The 21,193-nt window shown below is 33.7% G+C and overlaps 1 protein-coding gene across 1 annotated transcript; it reads left to right on the top strand.

Annotated features, from left to right (window-relative positions):
- The first annotated feature begins 26 nt into the window (after window positions 1-26).
- On the top strand, window positions 27-20,926 carry LOC135125783 (uncharacterized). The gene is made up of 6 exons (XM_064051467.1): window positions 27-121; window positions 1,192-1,382; window positions 8,981-9,139; window positions 10,142-18,965; window positions 19,015-19,074; window positions 19,119-20,926. Exons 2-4 carry the CDS (start codon window positions 1,212-1,214, stop codon window positions 15,044-15,046), a joined length of 5,235 nt encoding a protein of 1,744 aa, XP_063907537.1. The 5' UTR covers window positions 27-121; window positions 1,192-1,211; the 3' UTR covers window positions 15,047-18,965; window positions 19,015-19,074; window positions 19,119-20,926.
- Window positions 20,927-21,193: the final 267 nt, after the last annotated feature.

Below are 21,193 nucleotides of genomic sequence, written 5' to 3'. Positions count from 1 at the left end.
GATTATTGCAATACGGATGACTTAAAAGTTTACAGTAATACAGTAATACTTTAATTGTGAACATATTTTATAAAAGTTCCTTGTGATTATAAGTTTAAAAAATAAGTGAACTCCCTGACGGGTAAGTTGAAAATTACAGACATAATTTACCATGTACGCGTATTTTTTATTGTACATAATAATCATTAACGAATTTATTATAACCTGCATTGCTTTTATCAATACGTATAATACTTTAGGCCTAAAACTTGCATTTCTACCTCTGGTAAATCTCCAAATTTAATCTAATCTAACAGTACTTCTTATAAATAAAGAGCGAATTTTAGACTAAAAAAAGCCAAAATAGGCGAGCAACAGCTGTGAATTTAGACAACAAAAGGCTAAATATGCTCTTTAGGCAAGTTTTAGGAAAAACTATAGTGTGATACTCGTGAGAATTGGTCAATGACCAATCTTCTCACTCGTGGAACAATATACAATTACGCAACGTCTGGTTCTCTTTCAAATCTATACAGGGTTAGTATGAAATCCCGAAACGATAGAATAACTTTGTTATTTGAAAAGCATTTTTTTGGAAATTTGGTGTGGATGTATAATTAAACATGACGACTTGATTACAATATTTTTCCTTTTTTTTATCGCTTTCGGTTTGACACACAAGGCCCCCTAATTTTATTTGTTTTAATGGAACCCCTAGAAATTCAGATTTTGGAACAAAATAGGCAGAAAAAAGTCAAAAATAAATGGGTTGAAAAAATGTAAAAACGACACTCGTGATCGAAGAAAGACAAACAGGCAAAAACAATTAGGGCTCAAATAAAAGAATTTTCTCAGATATACATTTATATACAACTGTTATGCGTTTTGTAGAACCAGTTTTTTTTTTGTTAATTTTAACTATATGGGAATGTACTGTATAAAAAGTGCTTTTTAAAATTATATTAAATGATTAGCAGTAATTGCTGGAATATTTTAAATTTTAAATTCGAATTTAATAATAGATAGATATATAATACATTTTTTTTTAAAGATAACACTATAGTTCTCAGCTTACGAATTTTAACTGTTATAGTAGCAGAGTTTCCAGCCTTTAATTTTATTGTCGAAAACTGACACATACACTAGTATCAGTGTTTTGACAGGGAAGGGTCTGGTTTTACTTGGAAGTTATAATTTTGATTTTTTTTTCAGCAAAGACATTCAACGTCATCATGGACTTGAGTTCCGAAGAAGAAGAAATTATGAAATTGGAAAAAGAATCAATAAAATTAGAAGAAAATTTAAAACGGAAAAAGGAAGATAGAAGACTAAGAAAACATTTAGAAAAGTTGAAGGCTTTATATACTTCTCACTCTGAAGAGAATGCATGTTCCTCAAAAAAGGTATTGTTAACTTTGGGCCAGCAAAGAACCAATGTTTATTTAGATTTGTTAAAACTTAAAAAAAATTGGTCGAAACTTATTTCGACAGGATTTTCCTTGCCCTCCGATAAACTCGATTACAATACTTTCTTTGCTTACTCTCAGAAAGTAAAAATAAAATTTGTAAAATTAATTTTTTAATTTTTAAAACATTTTGTATTTTATAGCACGTGTATTTACACCGAAAATCTAACTCTAGACCACACTTTTGTTCAACATTCGGCGATGTAACACATGTTTTTTTATATATTTGGACGAATTGTTTATGTTTGGGCGTAACGACGACGGTCACTCCGCCGATAACCAACTAATGTAGTACACCTTATTGTTGTAAAATTTCTCGGAAAGAAAGAACAAGAATTTTATTTATGTTATGTATAAACCAGAAGTATGGAATAATATGTAATAATAATAAAACACCGTATACGGACGAAATTGAAAACAGCAATGGCAGGTACACCACTGTATAAAAAGCACCCCTCAAATTTGAAAGTGGACCCGCTCGAACCAGAACTGGTCGTCTGCGCAACATAATTGGTGTGCTGTTTTCAAATGATTCCAACTCAAGTAGCTATAACACCTTAAATTAAGATAATCTTAAAATAATATGAATATGTATTCGTGTTTGGTTCAAAATCATCTATCAAATTGCGACGTTATCTGCAGCAGACATAATCGCTACTTAAGTATTTTATTTGTGCCTTAATTTCCAAGTTTCGTAATTTATTTATATCATTTTATACCGCTTTGGCCAAAATACGCGCATACAAAGTCAAAGTAGACCACAGCGATCCTAAATAATTCTAATTAAAAAAGCAGAGCAAAAATCTTTTGTTCTAGGGTGTAGTACGAGTATATGTTCAAATTTTTGGTCAAAAACTCGTTACATTTTTGTAAAAACTTTTAGCGTAATCGCAATCGCTCTCTTTGAAAGACTCAAACTGAATTTTTATTTTTGGATTTGCTAACAAAGATAGCAGGTTTTTCTGTTTTCCACTGAATATTTTATTGAAATTTGTGTTTTGTTGGAAACAAAATAACTACAAACTTTCTCTAGAAAAGATTTATGGGAATTTTCCTCTCCAGATTAAGTTTACATATCCATCTTGTGGAGATTAGAAAGCAAATTAATGTTGTAAGGCCGGATCAAGATAACATAAAATTGATGTGTTTATTTGTACTTTTAATGAAAATTTGTCATAAAATAGCGGTACTATCTTAAGCAAATGTAATTCTTGTTTATTGGTTCTTATCCGGGTCTTATTTACCAAGAAAAATTAATCCGTTTCGGAATTTATTTGCGTCAAACTACTTAATATTTTATTTTTCGTACTCTAGGGGTCATATCTAAAATGTACAAACTATGATGTTTCTTTCAATTCATTCAAAAGAGAATGTCGTAAAATTCTATTGTGTAATTAATTTTTGTAATATTGTACTTTGTAACTGCTATTTTTGTATTGCCCTTTTTTTTGGCGTAATAAATATTAAATACTAAATACTAAATACTAAATGATGAGTCTGTACTTGTGATTTATCATTCCATTCATATTTTTTACATTTGCTTAAAGAGGTGGCTCAAATAGTTAATGAATAAGTCAATTTGTTTTATTCATTAATTCAGGAATTTCATTTTCCCGAAAATGTGGAGATACAACACTGTTATTATTAGTATTACATTGCAACAACCTAATTTGATACACACAAAATTTTGTAAAGTAAACACTCGTTTAAAATATAAGCGTAATGTAATTGTCACCATCAAAAACGAAAATAATATTCCGATGTTTTATATGTTGCTTTATTATTAAACAATTAAAGAAAACAACTGAAATAAAAATAATAAAAATGTACTACTATGCTACCGTTTAGTCTCATCTCCAATACGGTATTATTTCTTGGGGAATGTGTTCAGACATAGAACGAGTCCCCACTCCTCAGACTGCAAAAAAGGACGGTACGAATAATGATGAGTATGAGGATTGGATACAGGGATAGTTGCAGGACGTACTTCACGTCCGCAAAAACATTAACTGTTATTAGTTTATACATTTACACAGTAGTGACTCATGTGAAGACAAATTATAATAGTTTTAGAATGATTAATGATTATCATAATTATAATACACGGAATTTATACATACTAGAAATCCCAAAACATAATTTAACATTATATAAAAATACTTCTAAGTATATGGCAATATTTATTTATTTATTTATTTATTTATTTCAATACAGTGCCCAACGGGCTTAAGGCCCAATAACAGGACAAGGTAATCATACATACATAAAAATACAATACTTATTACAAAACAAAAATAAACTAATAATAACATGTGCAGATAGATGACTTACGGATGTTCAGGTCGAAATTGTTTTTTTATATCATTTGAGGTTGAATTAAAAATGTCGATATTATCTTGGATACAGGTGTAGTTGGCGAGCATGAAGATGAGAGGTGAATTGGACATAATGTTGGTCCTAGAAGTCTTGATGTAGAAAGTGTCGTTACTTCTAGTGTCGCGTACAGGAATCTTGAAATCCAACTGATTTAGTATACAAACACATTCATGTCGCCCGTGTATGAGATTAAAAAGAAATAGGATGGAGTGTTCAATTCTTCTTGTAACTAGAGAATTCAAACTAAATTTTCTCAGTAGCAATTCTTGCGGATAGCCTTGTGGGGGGTAAACACCTTCCGATAAATACGAAGCTGTTTTAAGAAACCTGCGCTGGACCCTCTCTAATTCTGATATGTAAATGTTATACAAAGGTGACCACACCAGCGATGCATACTCAAGATGTGATCTGACATATGCAGTATACAATAATTTCAAAGTATCGACATCATTAAAAAGGCGACCATTTCGTAGTATGAACCCTAAAGATTTAAAAGCAGAGCTAACAATCGAATCGATATGATATTTAAAACTGAGTTTTGGATCATAGATAACTCCAAGATCACGCATAACATTGGGTCTCGCAAGCTGAATGCCGTTAATTTCATAAAAATAAGTGAACGGCGTTAGTTTATGTGTGAATGACATTACTAGACATTTTCCGGTATTTAAAATAAGATAGTTATTTAGGCACCATTGGTATATTTTATTTAAGTTTTGCTGTAGACGTTCACAGTCATCATATGATTTTATAACAGAATATAGTTTTTGATCGTCAGCAAACATTAGGGAGGGTACATCAATAACATCTACTATGTCATTGATGAAGATATTGAAAAACAATGGCCCAAGAACAGAGCCTTGGGGTACGCCACTGACTTGTTTAAATGCTTTCGATTTAAATCCTTTTACATTGACATAAAGTAACCTGTCATTTAAGTATGATTCCACTAATTTTATCAGACCATTCGAAAAACCAAAGTTGTTATTTAATTTCCACAGTAAAAGACGATGACTGATCTTGTCGAACGCTTTAGAAAAGTCTGTGTAAATGACGTCGACTTGTTGTTGGTTATCTAAGGCCTCGGATATAAACTGTGTCAAAGTTACGAGATTCGTTTCAGTTGGACGTTTTCTTACAAATCCATGTTGAGTTGACGATAGAACAGTAGCGACATTATCGTAAATATTTGCATATAAAAGATGTTCAAAAATTTTGGAAAAGTTATTAATTATAGAGATCGGTCTATAGTTTTCTAAATCTGATTTATCACCTTTTTTAAAGACTGGACATATACGTGAGAGTTTCCATTTTTGAGGAAATGTAGATGTTTTTAAAATTAGATTAAATAAGATTCTTAATGGAATTACAAATATGTGCGCACAGTCCCTTATGGTAAAGGCGGGTATTAAGTCAGGGCCAGACGTTGTAGCAGCTTTTAATTTTTTGATTGCAGACAGTACTTGTTTCTCCGTTACCATACTAATGTGGATTAGGTTTGCATGGTAGTTAGAAGGCTGTGGATTTGCGTTTATTGACGATTTGGTGAAAGATTTAGAGAAATGGTGCGCAAAATTATCAAAAAAAATATGTTTATATAATAAACTACCACAGTACATGAAAAAACTAGATGTAAAACAGTTTAAATTAAAAGTTAAAGATTTATTAATAGAGAAGGCCACGGTGTATAATAACTTATTATACACCGTGGATAAGGCATATTACACAATTAATGAATACCTAGTAGATAATATATTGTAATAACCCAAACCTCCCGCCTTTTATTTGACATTGAACAAAATTCGAAAGAGCCCGCTAAAATTTGAAATTTGGCCTTGGCTGTGATCGTCTACAAAAGTGGGACCCTACATTGTGTTTTGAAAACTGGCGGGAGGCGTTCGTTCATACGAATTGGCGCACTGCGGAGCGGGAAGAGTAACGGATTAAAAAAAAACTTATATTTGGAAAAAAAAACTATGAGAAATAAATCCAATAAGAGCTCAAGAGACCTTGGCCAAGGGCCCCAGAAGAAGAAATTTAAATTAGATTAAATGATGCACACATGTGATCAACAATCTTATACAACAAGGAAAATGAAATGAGAAATTATTCATGTTTTTATCAATAACTTTAAACAACAAGACGTTTGGAAGAGATTATAGGTATGATTCACATTTTGACAATGATTTTATTGAATTAAGCTACATTTACGTTGCTGATTTCATCAAAGAATTTATCTGATAATAACAAAGACGCTATGGATTTTATTAAAATATTTATCTGATGTTAAACAAAGAAGTTATGACTGCATTAAAAAGGTTTGGAAAAAGTTACGTCGATGACCGAATTAAAACAAAAACAAACAAACATCCCCCCCAAACAAAATACACACATAAAAACAGATACGAAACAAACAAAACAACAGATAAATGCGACATAAAAATTATGCAAAATAAATAAAATATAGGCAACCATGGGTGCACATTCGCTTTGAATTGTGCCTTTCTTTCAATGACATTCATTTTCAAATTGATCGACAAAGCTTTCGGTCAACAACAAATCCCCGATGACTAATGCAAAAACTCACAAAAGTCGCCCTTGAAATTCCCCGATCAACACCCCGTACTTGCACCTTACCACTTTCTCTTTCTATTTTTTTAGCGGTTGAATATTTGAAAAACTACATGAAATTTTCCAAAATTAGAGTTTACAACAAACGGATAATAAATCGAGGAAAAGCCATTCAAATACCTTGGATATTATAATGTCGGTCAAATTAATGCGCCTAATTAATCGATGTTACTAACACAAAGAAAATCCCCCGTCCCCCAGACTATGATATTATTAATTTTTCTGATGCCGTTTTCAGCGTTATTTTGTTAAACATTCGCTTGTTCACATTACGTGTGAATTTACTTTACTCACACGTGCTGAATTATGCAACGCAAAATAAATAACTCGAAAATTGCCATCGAACTTTCCGCATAACATTCGCTAAATAAAACTGCCCTAGCTAACCTAATTCCCTGAAAAGCCCTACTAAAACGGATTAACATTATGTTGAAAAGGTTAGTATGAAAATTAACGGCCACGGCGTCATCCGGAAGCGCCGCCATTTTGTAGCGTTCGTTCGCATATGTGACACACACGCGAAGCGGGGGAGGGAACTCCGTTGGAAGGAATCACAGCTGAAAACGGAAACAAAACGCACAGACACTTGGAAAACGCAAAGAGCACCAACTTGACGTCTTACTCGAAAGAAAGACGAAGTCAATATGCCACGACCAAAGACTTCAAATATATATAGATCGGCGATAGAACGAAAAAGTTGAAGCTAACCGGTCGCCATTTTGGATGTGACCGAAACCGCGGGAAGTTTAAAATCGTATACAATAATCCACTTCATATGAATAGTGAGTTTGCACACCATACACACACAAACTAATAAACTTCAACAGTACTATAATTGCTGAATCTTAAATGCACGGAAACACTATCAAAAGAACCAAAGAAACTGTGATCACATCCACGTCACAACTGAAAGTGATACATAAGAAAGAAATAGGTTATGGGTATGGGTTGTTGCGGTGTAATTAGTGACAGAAAAGTAACAGCAATGGCGGCGATTTCTGTTGACAGAACTGCTTCACGAAATACAATAGAATTTTGGGTGACAGCCAGTCTATATATATTTGAAGTCTTTGGCCGCGACTCACTCTTCTCAAACACGACCCTTCTGCGCACCTCCCTCTTAGTGGTTTTCGTTTCTTCCATTCATACACCTTTTATTACCAAAAGTTCGGCGCGCGGAAATTTGGTTCGAAACGGCTTACTACAATATAATTGACATGTTTACCCATACCTAGCTCCGTATGTGTCCGTATACTATGTTTGTACATGTCATTGTTGTATTAATTTGTATTGTATGTATGTATTTGACTTATTCTACAGAATTGTATATCATTGTCCATAAGAATTAATAGAGGTTAATATTATTAAGACCCACCACTGACCCGGAAATGACCGGCATTCAGGCAAGACTTCTATCATTACGGGTACTAAGACCAAGTAATGATATGCATTGATTAGATTAACAGAACAACTTTCGAGATTCTAGAATTACAGCATACAAATTAGTCTGCTATTATTCTCTAATCTCACCCCATCCCCAAAAGTCCAGCGTAACTACCGACCATTTATCCGCGCATCACATGAAAAGTGACCTACACTACTCTGACCTACTGGTGCTAATCTAATCTGACTGACATGATCAGACTGTTCAAGAAACTTACGAACAATATGACATGTTCCTAACAAAACAGCTTTTTGAATTTTGACAATTATTGAATCATTCAAATGCAAAGACTTTAAATTCTCAACTAAGCTATTTGGAACTACACCTACATTAGAGATAACTAGGGGTAGAATTGAAATTTTTTTAAGATTCAACATTGATTTCATTTCTATCGATAATTGTAGATATTTTGAAATCTTGGTGTTGTATGTTTGAATAATGTTGTTTGTGTTAGGAATAGCAATTATTATTAATAATATTATTAATAATATTATTAATAATATTTTTATAATAAACGGAAGTCGAAGCAATAAAAAAGTCTGGACGACCATCGGCATTGTTTGCAGTTTCTCTGTTTCACTCTCACGTATTATTATAGCAACAAGTGTTACTACTTGTTGTCTTAAGTTAAGAATGCTTATTCATAAATGATTTTCTGTCGCGTCTGCTAATACACGCGGCATACGTGAGTAACTGTTTCGTTATTTTATCGATTTGTAAATCGATAGATAATAATTTGAGAATACAGTAGTTTTATTTTTAGTATGACAATATACTACATCTACCCATCTTTCCATTTTTCAAAACAACTAGTTTTAAGAAGGTTTGGAACCTTCTTTTTTTCTGTTACACTGTGATTAGTACCTTCTATATTGTTTTTACTCTATAGTGATTACCACCTAAAAATAACATTCCACAAATATTAGACTACTGCTGTCTTTATAGACCCAAAGCACTCTCTCATTAACAATTTAGGCTATGTTAATTTACATTGTCTTCGCAAAAAATCGTCTAATATGTATATTAATAAATAAATAAATAAATAAATAAATAAATAAATGTCATTAATTAAATATTTTGTTAGCCGCCAGGTGGAATACAAACAGAAGATACTTCAAACAAACGAGCATTTGCATTTCGGAATAATCAGCAAATTAAAGAAAGTACCAAAGAAAATACACGTCAAAAAGAGCGGATTCGTAAAGAAAAGGATGGAAAAGTAAATGCAGACTTTTCGAAAGAGGTGAGTTTGTTTACCAAAATATATATTTACTTTGGTTTTTAAATTTGTGCGACATATATATTACAGCTTGAACATACCAACTATGTAATGAAGCAAAATGAGATAAACAATGCATTTGGACGTTTTGATGAATCGATAATAGGTATTTGAATTTAGTCGATATCAATAGTAATGTTTGAAGCAAATTTTTGCGTCGGCAATTCTGAATTATTGACAAAAAATACTAGTACCTCAGTTTACAGTTGTAAATTTTGAGATGACCACGCGTAACAAATGTATTGATTGGTTAAGACGATGGCAGCTGCTATATATGTTACTTTGAAAATCAGTTTTGCCATTATAAAATTTTAAATAGGTTGCCAACCTGTTTAAAAAAATCATCACATTCATTAATAGTCACCCGGTAGTTATTCATGTATGTACCTAGGATGAAAAACTATTATATGCAGGTCTGCAGTTTGGTAGTCGAGGCGTGGCCGAGGACAGCAAACAGGCGAGATTATAACGGGCAAATTACATGTCCCTATGATCTTCTCGGTTTTAGAAAATTAAAAATCAATACAATACAAGCTTTTTAAGTTCTAGAATTCTTTATTTTAATCATAAAACCAAATTCAAAGTTAGTCTCCAGAATTAATGTTAACTGTGGAACGTAAGGGACAAATTCTGAGTTCTTGTCCTAGGTTTATAAGCAGCATTATTTCTTATTCTAACCTGTTGAGGTGCTGTTGATTTTTTTACCTTATGTTCTTGACAACATTTCACGACAGTTTTTATTGGTTTACTGCAATTCTGGGGCTGTGTCACCATTTTGTTAAATTTTGATGAGTATTTTTTGTTAATCATCAATATTCACATGCACATACAAGCTGACTGACTATACATTAGAAAAATAATTAAATAATGAACCATAACGGAATACGTTTATTTACTTTCTAGGTCTATATCTTAAAAAGAATTACAGTTTTTCTCGATTTATTCACGTTGTTGATTCTGTTTCAGACTTTCGAAAAACGAGGAGGAACCACCGACAAGGGCAAAAAATACGAAGATTTAGTTACCGCTAACGTCGCACTACAATTAGTAAGCGACAGTAAAATAAATGACTTTCGCATTTCTTCGAACGATAAAAATTTTGGTGATTTTGATGACCTAGTTATTGAAATTAAGACAGATGGGGAAATAAAAACAAAAGCACTGCAATTAAAACACAGTAACGAAAAAAGACAATTATATATAAAGCAGCTAGCAGGCGAAAAGGGCGACTTTAGTTTAATAAAATATTTCAAATCTGCTCAAGATGTTCAAGGCGAAGTGCAAGAATTTATATTATTCACCACAAATACATTTAAAACTTCAAAAGAAACAAAATTTAAACTAGAAGGAGAAGAGTTTTACCTCAAAGCAATTAAAAAGACAGTATCAGGAGACGATTACGACGTTTTAAGAATTTCTGAAAATATAAATTATTATCATACATTTCAAATCTTAGAGGACGAATGGACTAAACAAAATCCTGAAAAAATTCAGCAGTATCAAAAATTCTTCGAGTCCTTTCGTCTTTACACAACCCAAGAACGTTTTGAAGCTCTTACAAAATCAACAATGAATAAATTTACTGAGATGTTTTGCTCTAACGAAGAAACTTTCAAGAAGTACGTCGAGGTCATATTAGAGTGGAGTATGCGAGATGGAATAAAAGGAAAGCTAAGCAAAAGAATGATGCAACGTGTCATCGCACTTCGTTTGCTTTCTTCTCAGATCGAACCGTTTGTTTTTGGTTCAGTCACAGACGAAATGAAAATACTTCGAGAGGCTATTTGTCTGTTCGACATTACGTTGTTGGAAAAAAAAGGCAGCAACGCAGTTAAAAATTTGTGGGGAGACTTGGACCAAAACATTGACCTCAAAGAACTAAACAAACTTCGAGTACTTTATTCCCTTTCTTGTAATTATATAAGTAGTGTTGAAAATCTGGATGCAAATTTGTTGACACAATTACTATGGCTGATGGAGAAATGTCCGCTTATTGTAAAGGAACACATCAATATGGAGAAAGCTATTAAGGTCTGTCCAGATGCAAAATTTATTATAATTGGCGAGGGAAAATATGAAAAATGGATGACAGAACGCTCTGTGTTTCAAAACTTGTTCAACTTGAAATCAGAAGTCGAATTGTATGAAAAAGTATTGCGACAATTCACCATTTCTATACAAGGCAAAGAACCACGTAATTTGGAGACCGCATTAGAAAAGAAGGACGAAATTTTAAACCATGTTAATGTGAACAAACTTTTAGAAATGTCGAATGGTCCATGCCAGATAGGTGGACAAAAGGAACTTTTTCCGAATCTTTATATCGATAGATATTTGTCAGCCAATATTATAGACAAAAAATATTTAAAAAATGTTGATCGAAATACTGTTATCATTTTAAATTGCCCAGGTAATTCTCAGCAATTCGAAATATCTAAAAAGCATACTCTAACAGACATCGAGGGTTTTTTAAGTAATACAGACCACAAAATTTTTGATAATCCAATTTTTATAACGAGTGCAAAAAATTGCAGTTATTCTGATTTTCAGAAAATATGTTCTAAAGTAGAAGCATCTAAAACCATACACTATTTTAAATTTCTCGACGATCGAAATTTAGAATGGATTGGAAGCAGAGGATCTGTTAATGAACTGCGAAATTATAAATTACCTAGTCGTTCTAAAAACGAAAACGAAATTTGGTCTTCAGAATTCATCAACAACATAAATCTAATAACAGCTGACCCAGGAATGGGCAAAACCGAGTTAACGAAGAGTCTAAAAAACAACTGTTGTGGGAGATATTGGACCGTGATTCTGAGCGCTCAAGATGTTATGTCTTTCTTTAAAAATTCAAGAAAATATGAAATATCAGCAGATTTAAATCTATTCGAAACATTCATTTTAAACGAAAAATATCGACAGCTGGCTGCGCTAGATCGAGAATACTTGACGCTGTGTTTAAAGCAACGCTCTGTGGTTTTTGTATGGGACGCCATTGATGAATTATTTACTGGGTATTTAAATGGGACTTTAGATCTCATTCTAATGTTATCGCAGAAAGGTTTCACTCAGTGGGTTACTGCAAGGCAACATTTGAGGTCTTCTCTTGAAGAAAAACTTGACACTCTGTCAGTTAGTATCAATCAGCTCAGCGAAGTCGAGCAAGAAGATTATATTAAGAAACGTCTTAACAGTTTAATTGCGTCTGCAGATATGAAACCCACCATCGACAAAATTAAATCCACGTTTGCATTTACAAAACATATCGATATATTGGGAATCCCTCTTCAAATTTTTATGCTTACAGACGTATTACTTAAAAATAAAGAAAAATATATAGAGTTATTAAAAAATAAATTTCTCCTGACTGACATGTATCGTTACTTTATTGAAGGAAAATTTAAGTTTTTCTACGAAGATAAAGTACCTGTAAACAATGTTTTTTGGGAAGAAGATGTAAGGAAAAAAAAGGAAGAGAAATTAAAACAGTATGAAAAGTTGGCACTTGGAGTAATATTTCCTGAAGATGTTTTGAAACAATTAAAGATAGATTGTTCGCAAGATATAGATTCTGTTCCTGAAGAATTCGCAACTATCGGTATCGTGACTGGAGTACAAAACGGCATTCCGCAGTTTGCACATGCTTCCTTTGCCGAATATTTTGTTGCTTTATATTTTTCTAAAAATTTTGCAATGGTACGCAGAGCTATATTTTTTGATAAAAAGTATGATAATGTGCGTTTCTTCTTCGACATGTTAACTGGCAAAAATTCACCGGTCCACATCGCGATTTTACACAGAAATTTTGATGAAGTGGAGAACTTTGACGACGAAATAATAAAACGTAAAGATGAATGTGGAAGAAGCGCCTTACATCTCATTTGTTCTTGGGGACGAAGACAAGGGCGTTTAAATGTAAAAAGCGAATCTAGGGATTGTGTTATTGAGGCAAATATGGAGATTATGAGTAATTCATTAGAAACGAAAGAATATTTTAAAGCGTTATTGTTTTTGTTAGATAATTGTGAAATATTAGGACATGATATTTTACATAAAATCACACCCTGGGCCTGTGCACAAGAAAGTGAAAGTTTGGGAGCGGAACTGGAATTATTACAAACACGTAAATCACGATTGGAAGATTCGTATAGTCGAACAGACAAAATTAATATCTTATTTTTTTCCGCTTTGCACGGATACGCAAAAGCGTTTAAAATAGTTGTTAACAAACAATTATTTTCATCTTCGAGTATTTTTAATGAAGAGGTAAATTTTAGTGTTAAACTCGATCGTAGTACACCTCTTATAATAGCTTCTCGAGAGGGGCACCTAACAGTTGTAGAGTTCTTAATCAAATGCGGAGCCGAAATCAATAGGGCTGATAAAACTGGTAAGACACCGCTTTACGCAGCTTCCTCTGAAGGTCACGAAAAAATTGTCGAATGTCTGGTGAAATGCGGAGCCGAAATCAATCGCGCTGATAACATTGGTGCGACACCGCTTTTCTCAGCTTCCTTTCAAGGTCACGAAAAAATTGTCGAATGCCTGGTGAAATGCGGAGCCGAAATCAATCGCCTTGACAAGTATGGTAAAACACCGCTTTATACAGCTTCCTCTCAAGGTCACGAAAAAATTGTCGAATGCCTGGCGAAAAGCGGAGCCGAAATCAATCGCGCTGATAAAGATGGTGACACACCGCTTTACGCAGCTTGCTTTCAAGGTCACCAAAAAATTGTCGAATGCTTGGTGAAATGCGGAGCCGAAATCAATCGCGCTGATTATTATGGTCGGACGCCGGTTTACCTAGCTTCTTCTCAAGGTCACGAAAAAATTGTCGAATGCCTGGTGAAATGCGGAGCCGAAATCAATCGCGCTGATAAAGATGGTGAGACACCGCTTTACGCAGCTTGCTTTCAAGGTCACCAAAAAATTGTCGAATGCCTGGTGAAATGCGGAGCCGAAATCAATCGCGCTGATTATTATGGTCGGACACCGGTTTACCTAGCTTCCTCTCAAGGTCACGAAAAAATTGTAGAATGCCTGGTGAATTGCGGAGCCGAAATCAATCGCGCTGACTATTATGGTCGGACACCGGTTTACCTAGCTTCCTCTCAAGGTCACGAAAAAATTGTTGAATGCCTGGTGAATTGCGGAGTCGAAATCAATCGCGCTGACTATTATGGTCGGACACCGGTTTACCTAGCTTCCTCTCAAGGTCACGAAAAAATTGTCGAATGCCTGGTGAAAAGCGGAGCCGAAATCAATCGCGCTGATAAAGATGGTAAGACACCGCTTTACGCAGCTTGCTTTCAAGCTCACCAAAAAATTGTCGAATGCCTGGTGAAAAGCGGAGCCGTAATCAATCGCGCTGATAAAGATGGTGAGACACCGCTTTACGCAGCTTGCTTTCAAGGTCACCAAAAAATTGTCGAATGCCTGGTGAAAAGCGGAGCCGAAATCAATCGCGCTGATAAAGATGGTGAGACACCGCTGTACGCTGCTTGCTTTCAAGGCCACGAAAAAATTGTCGAATGCCTGGTGAAAAGCGGAGCCGAAATCAATCGCGCCAATATTCATGGTTGGACACTGCTTTTCTCAGCTTCCTTTCAAGGTCACGAAAACTTTGTCGAATGGCTGGTGAAATGCGGAGCCGAAGTCAATCGCGCTAATAAAGATGGACGGACACCGCTTTACGCGGCTTCCTCTCAAGGTCACGAAAAAATTGTCGAATATCTGGTGAAATGCGGAGCCGAAATCAATCGCGCTGATGAACTTGGTCGGATACCGCTTTTCGCAGCTTCCTCGAGAGGTCACAAAAAAATTGTCGAATACCTAGTAAAATGTGGAGCAAAAACCTTTCGATTATAAAAATGAATAATGAAAGTTGAACTCGAATAGTGACCAAAAATCTGCCGAATGCTTAGTTCAACAGCGATCCAAAACTCCTCCACGTCGGGCCAGTCTTTCAATATTCTATTACCATCCACGCCGACCACATTTTTATTTATTATTATTTTGTTAATCAAATCAGGGACGGTTCATTCTATAATTCCGTAAATTTGAGAATGCAGTACTGTTGTTATTTGAAATTTGCTATACCTATCAGTGTCAGCTGGTGCACGTGCCCCGTCCAAAATTACAACGTCTACAAATACACTGGACATAACAAGATAGCAATTTTCAATATTTAAAAAATTCTCCGGAAATTTGTGTCGTAACTTCTAATTTTTTTATCTCGCTCCATTTGTATAAAATGGATCAAAACTTAGATCCATTTACATCTAAAGATGTATGTCTTGGATATATGATATGTTATTATTGCTGATAAAAGCCGGGCACACATGGATAATTTAAACGTTTTATTTACACCCAGTGGCGTAACTACCGGTGTTCCATGTATTCGGCGGAACACGGGCCCGCTTCTTCAAGGGGCCTGGTCCGGTCACACGAACATTTTCGTTTTATTGAATGTTTTATATTATTGCGCAAATTACATCCTGAAATAAAAAATTCGAAAATGTGCGGTGATCCTAAGATCGATCGTTCATTCCTATTTAGGATTTTTTGCTGCAAAGGGCTGAACCTCTGGCGGAATCTCAATATCATAGACTTAATAAACTCGGGTTTTAGCGACCGGCACCAGCGGCCAGAAATGCACTGTCGCACTGTCGCAATCCCATTGTGGCAAATCTAACACCCCATTTAGTAAATTACCAATCTTCAGCCGACATAAGTATGACTAATTTATGATTCAGGACAACAAAATACTTTAATTTTGTCCTCAGATCTTCAGTGAAACTTTATGGTGTAAGACGTAAATAAAATTCAGTTTCAGTTGCGTTTTATGAAAACTTCCGTATTTTCAAAACTATTTTAATTTTGTGTTTGTAGTGCTTTTTGGAATAATCAAATATATATGATGTATGTTACAACCAATTTTTTAAGTAGAAAAAACACTGGATTGCGAAATTATTACAGAATGAGTACCTAGTACCTGCTCTAGTTCCAGTGAAATTATCACAGCATAATTCACTTTTCTTACAATACCACTTTCGGTGGCTTGATCGGAAAGATCTTTTTCGAAATTAAAAATGACAAAATTTTTTTTAAGAAACACAATGGGCCAATGCAGATTATCTTCACTGGCTGTTACCTCAATTGAAAATCAAATTGCCAGAAGATTAGATGTGTCAAATCTCGTATCAACTTGTGCCCATTGGAAAGAAAAAAAACAGTTTCGAGATAACAAAATGGGCATTTTCATTTCTAATACAACGTGTTTCAAAATGATTTTCATCTAGTCGCCCATGGCTGCAGATTTTCATGAAGGGAAAGACAGGAGTTAAAGCGATTTCAAAGCTAATTAGAAAAAAAGTATTTTGAAACACTTTATATATTTTAATTATATGTATTTACTATTTAGGTAGTTATTGTATTTTGATTTTTTTTTTTTTTAATTCAGTGTTTCAGGTAGAATGATTTTAATAAAACGTAAGCCCTAATTGCAATATACGCAAACTTTACTCATTATACTCGTATTTTTAAATAATTATTATTTCGCTGTTCATTGGGGCCTCACAGTGTTGTAGAACACAGGCCCGTAGTTTGATTGTTACGCCACTGTTTACACCGTTGCTATGGAAACCACACGTCCTAGTCATTTGGTTCAATGAGACCGCAGTCCCTTTCTGACAGTGGTCCGCAGGAGTACAATCGCGGATTTTAATTTTCCTGCTGCGCAAGATAGACGTAAAACAGATATGATAAATATTCTTGGATAACCTTGTCGGTAATACAGACATTCGGAAATGACTAAAGACCGCCTATATTAATAACATTCGGACACATAACGCAAGTGTAGACAACAATCGCCATATATTACGCCGATTGATAATGTGCATAAAATTTTGTCGAGTGTTTGAACTTGCTTTACGTGGACATGACGAAAGTAGACAACCACAAAATCCAGGTATATTTCGAGGCCTGACTGATTTTACGACTGAACTGGACTCTACTTTATCAGATCATTTGAAAGAAGCAACAGCTTTTAAAGGAACGTCTAAAACTGTCCAAAATAAACTTTTAGATGCCATCAACGTAAAATTTTGACCGAAGGCAAAAAGGTATGTGGACAAATCCTTTTTTACTTTTATTGAATGTATGATTGTATTTATTTCCTTCACACAATTTCGTCTATTAATTGGGAATAACAACCTGTTTTTTATCTTCATATTTAACTCACAATCAAATTCTGTCCCCCCATTCCAAAAGGTCACCAGCTGCCACTGATACCTATTCAAATTGATATGAGCGTCCTTGCACAATCTGAATGACAATATTGCAAAACTTTATTATAAAAAAACAATGTTCCCTTAACGCTTGAGAGATATCATTACTTTAGTTACAGGATTTATGATAAAAAAAAAACAGAATTCATTAAAAAACTAAATTTATTGGAGTGTACTTCAGAAGCGAGAAATGTTCTGTCTAATACCTTGGACCAATTTTTACCTAGTTTGATTAAAATTAAAATTTGTTTCTACATTATTTATATAGAATATATTTTAATGAATAAGTATGTCTCTATCTATAATCATGAAATACCTGTATAACAAATTATTTTAATTCAAAATTTCATTTCTGTTCGGGCAATCCCCACAATAGTCTCCATATGTCGCACATAATTTTGGCAATGTTCTTGGGTTATTGCCTCAGAAGCATTGTGGATTTGGAAATTGGATATATATAACTCGTCTTCGTTTCTAGGCTGATTTCTTTTAATAATCACTTTCCATTGATTAAATAGTTCCCCAATTGGGTTTGATCTGTAGATTTCAAAGGGGGCTGCGCACATCATTTCCACAGTTCGACCAAGTCTTGTGCAACTGTGTTGAGGAAAGGCCTATATGGAGGTAGAAATACAGGAAAATTTCCATGGGTTCGTAAGAATTGTTGAATCTTTTCAGTTCTTTGAAATCTTACATTGTTCATTAAAATATGTCCGTGCACCCCTAATATTACCTTCTTGCAAGTGACTCGTGATCGAGTAATTACGGCCTCTCAGCTGAGCTTTAACTTTGTTTGCGCTACATTTACTTGGTCATTTTCCGTACGATCTTCTAGAGTGTATCATGTTCCAAATTCATCAGTAACAAAAAGGACTAGTGAAAGTACTTGATAACTCTGTCTATGTTTTCATCAATCCATCGAAATTGTTTTGCCATAAAAAAGAAACTGTTTTGACACAAAGGAAAATACTTTGAGAGACATAGCGCACCATCTAATAAAAGTAGGAAATAGGTGTAACAATTTGTGGAACACAATTGCCGAAAGACGAAAATCAAAAGAAAACCACTATTTTATGATGGACACCTTTGTATACATACCTTTATCTTTCATCTGTCTTCAGATATTGTCAAAGTTTGTACTGTGTTTATTAATTAATTTATTTATCTCTTCTTCTATTTAAATTTATTTTTGAGATACACACAAGTTTCACATCTATGGAAAATATAGACGCAAGCTGAATAATTTCATATGGAGACTTCTGTTATAAATATTTTCTTCATAGTTTGGTCTGAAGTATGATATTCGGATTTTTAACTTTGGCCAAATTTATTTTCTTCTAATGACACAAATTTTGAACTTTCGATAAATTATTTTATAGTGCTCCAAATTTTAATTAGCTGACGACCACATTAATGTAAACCTGATCAGTCACTTTTTTACCAAAATTTTTCAACTATATCTTCGGCCAAACTCAGCGTAGCTTCAACTTTTACTTCAGGTGAGTCATTATCTAAATATATTTGCGTTATCTAATAATGAAATTTCAGTACAAAGTACGTCTTACTATCGAATTTGAAAAATACAAGCAAAACACGTAAACTACTAAGGTAAGTCAAAATATTTTGAAATTAACTTTATAAATTTGGTTTAGGATTTCAGGACAGGTGTTTCCATAATTAAAAAAATATTGGAACCAAAACTTCTGTTATTCGTCAAGAGCTCTTGGAAGAATATTTTGAAAAATATCTCCACTTCAAAATGGATTGTGGAAAACTTTATAAAAGAATATTTAATATCAATATCAAAGAAGTAAATTTCCCGAACAAATTAATATTAAAACTTTAATATTTCATAATGTCACAAAATATTTAGAATTGCAGTAAAACAGATGCTAAACGAATTCTAAACCAGAGAGTTTAGACAAAATTCCTGCATCATCATCATCTTATCATCGTAATCTAATAACTACAAGCTGTCCATATATTCCGTAAACACTGCATACCAAACAGTATGGTGCGATAGAAAATCATCTTACTTAATCAGAGTCATGTTATTTATATGGCCAAATCGCTCACAGGTAACATCATTTAACATATTAGTAACACATTTCAATCAGAGGACACATTCATTGAGGTAATTTTCCATCGCACAATTCATTCTAGTTCTAATAGTACAATAATAATTTTATTATTTACATGTAGTGTTGTAAATGGTCTTTCCAATGTGTAATTTATTTTATCTGTGTGTGTCTCGTATTTAGTACATATATTTAAAAAAAGTTTTGTCAGAATCGCTCAACGGATGCAACATCCATGTTAAAGACCGAAGCATCAACATGAACAACCCGTACTCAAGACGCTTTTTTGTATTTGCATCTGTTCAGCGCTTCGAGTACAAAATATTTAAAAATTTTGAAATGTGAAGTGGCATGATACCTTTTAACTACTTATACTCGGAATTAGCAAGAAACGACGTCAAAGCTGTTTTCCACCGTCGAATATTTTTCTCACTATAGATCTACTGGGTTTGCATAATTAATTTGTACCAAGCCGTGTTTCTCTTCAAGCGTCGAAGTGGCTTGTGGTTTAAATTTGTTCATAGTGTTTTAAGCATTTCACAACGATTTCCCAAAACATACTCTTGACAAACTGTCAAAGTTTGAGTCAGAGAGGAAGCGGGAACTTTACTGTGACCAAATACTGAAGATGCTATACAAGCGTAGCAACTGCGAAACTTTGTTCTTTCTTCAAAATTGGTACACAGATGAAAAAACACTTAACAAAACCAAAACACGTAATTGAAGCAGGTTTCCTTTTGGGACTGTTTGTTGATAAATAGTGCAAAAATCTGAATTGGAGCAAAAAACCGAAGACGGACGGCAACCTTGTCGTATGTTCTTATTTAATCATAGTTTTGTCAGTTTATCAAAAAAGTATCATGACATGTGAGCGATATTTTTACCTTGTAGTTGAAACATTTACAAATATTGTAGTTTATAAGTTGATTACCAGTAATGTAACGGTGATTACTCCAACCAAAGACTTTGATAAACCTTTGTATCTAAAGAGTGTAATCACTCTGTACCTATATTGTAAATATGTACATAATAAGTTAATATGTATATATATATATATATATATATATATATATATATATTACGTGCCTGTTCATTCATTACATGCCAGTGGGTGTAACTATGGTTTTACTATAAGGCTAGACAGTTCGTAATTCATGGATTGCTATGTGGGAGTAGAAAAAAGATTTTGCAGTCTTGAATAACCATGCTACAGTAAAATGTTTATTTTTTAAATTTAATACCACAATTCCTTCTTCTGCACCTGTAGAACGGGTGTTTAGTAGCGGAAACCAAATTCTGATACTAAGAAGAAATAATTTAGGTAACAATACGTTCGAAATGTTGTTAATTTAAAAAAAATCATTAAACAATACATAAAAAAATACATAAACATGTTTTAGTTATTTTATTCGCCAAAGCTTCAAAAAGTATCTATTTTCTTGTATCTGTATCTAGATACATTTCGAAAAAATCGAAAATAATCTGTATATAGATAGATACTTTTAAAAGTATCTGTCCCCACCACTGGGTACCAGTTGGACACCTGTTCTGATTGCTTGGGCTTTACATTGCTCAATGCTACCAGAAAACTATTATGTTAGATATGCTAGATTTGTCAACTGATTTTTCGTGCTTGCAAATATTCTTGT

Source organism: Zophobas morio, unplaced genomic scaffold (genome assembly GCF_036711695.1).
Source record: "Zophobas morio isolate AGI-343-1 ecotype UQ-CSIRO unplaced genomic scaffold, CSIRO_AGI_Zmor_V1 ptg000009l, whole genome shotgun sequence".
NCBI lineage: Eukaryota > Metazoa > Arthropoda > Insecta > Coleoptera > Tenebrionidae > Zophobas > Zophobas morio.
This window is presented reverse-complemented; position numbering and strand designations above follow the sequence as displayed.

Coding starts and splice junctions, on each gene's coding strand:
- LOC135125783 (XM_064051467.1), top strand. CDS start 1,212: ATGGACTTGAGTTCCGAAGAAGAAGAAATTATGAAATTGGAAAAAGAA. Junction 1,383..8,980: donor ATGCATGTTCCTCAAAAAAG/GTATTGTTAACT, acceptor ATATTTTGTTAG/CCGCCAGGTGGAATACAAAC. Junction 9,140..10,141: donor ATGCAGACTTTTCGAAAGAG/GTGAGTTTGTTT, acceptor ATTCTGTTTCAG/ACTTTCGAAAAACGAGGAGG.